The 494-nt window shown below is 65.2% G+C and overlaps 1 protein-coding gene across 1 annotated transcript in view; it reads left to right on the top strand.

The window, feature by feature from the left end:
• The window catches only part of Nkpd1 (NTPase KAP family P-loop domain containing 1), a 7,051-nt gene that overhangs the window by 5,537 nt on the left and 1,020 nt on the right, over positions 1-494 (top strand). Inside the window, exon 5 of the mRNA XM_033766003.1 lies at positions 3-493. Coding sequence (XP_033621894.1) covers positions 3-493 — 491 coding nt within the window. The remainder of the gene's footprint in view (positions 1-2; position 494) is intronic.

Genomic DNA, 494 nt, shown 5'->3' with positions numbered 1-494 from the left:
GGGGCTGCTCATGGCCGTGTACTCGGTGGGCAAGCACCTGTTCGTGAGCCAGCGCAAGAAGATCGAGCGGCTGGTGTCGCACGAGAAGTTCGGCAGCCAGCTGGGCTTCATGTGCGAGGTGAAGAAGGAGGTGGAGCTGCTCACCGACTTCCTGTGCTTCCTGGAGATCTACCAGCGGCGCCGGCTGCGCGTGGTGCTCGAGGTCACCGGGCTGGACACGTGCTACCCGGAGCGCGTGGTGGGCGTGCTCAACGCCATCAACACTCTACTGTCCGACAGCCACGCGCCCTTCATCTTCATCCTGGTCGTGGACCCCAGCATCCTGGCCGCGTGCCTCGAGAGCGCCGGCAACATGAAGGGCACGGCTGACAACGGCTACCTCTTCCTCAACCGCACCGTCACGCTGCCCTTCTCCGTGCCCATCATGGGCCGCCGCACCAAGCTGCAGTTCCTGCACGACGCCGTGCAGAGCCGCGACGACCTGCTCTTCCTCG

This window comes from Fukomys damarensis, unplaced genomic scaffold (genome assembly GCF_012274545.1).
Source record: "Fukomys damarensis isolate Sample0158 unplaced genomic scaffold, DMR_v1.0_HiC HiC_scaffold_19, whole genome shotgun sequence".
Taxonomy (NCBI): Eukaryota; Metazoa; Chordata; class Mammalia; order Rodentia; family Bathyergidae; genus Fukomys; species Fukomys damarensis.
The sequence above is the reverse complement of the archived record's forward strand: the minus strand, read 5'-3'. Positions and strand labels throughout refer to the sequence as shown.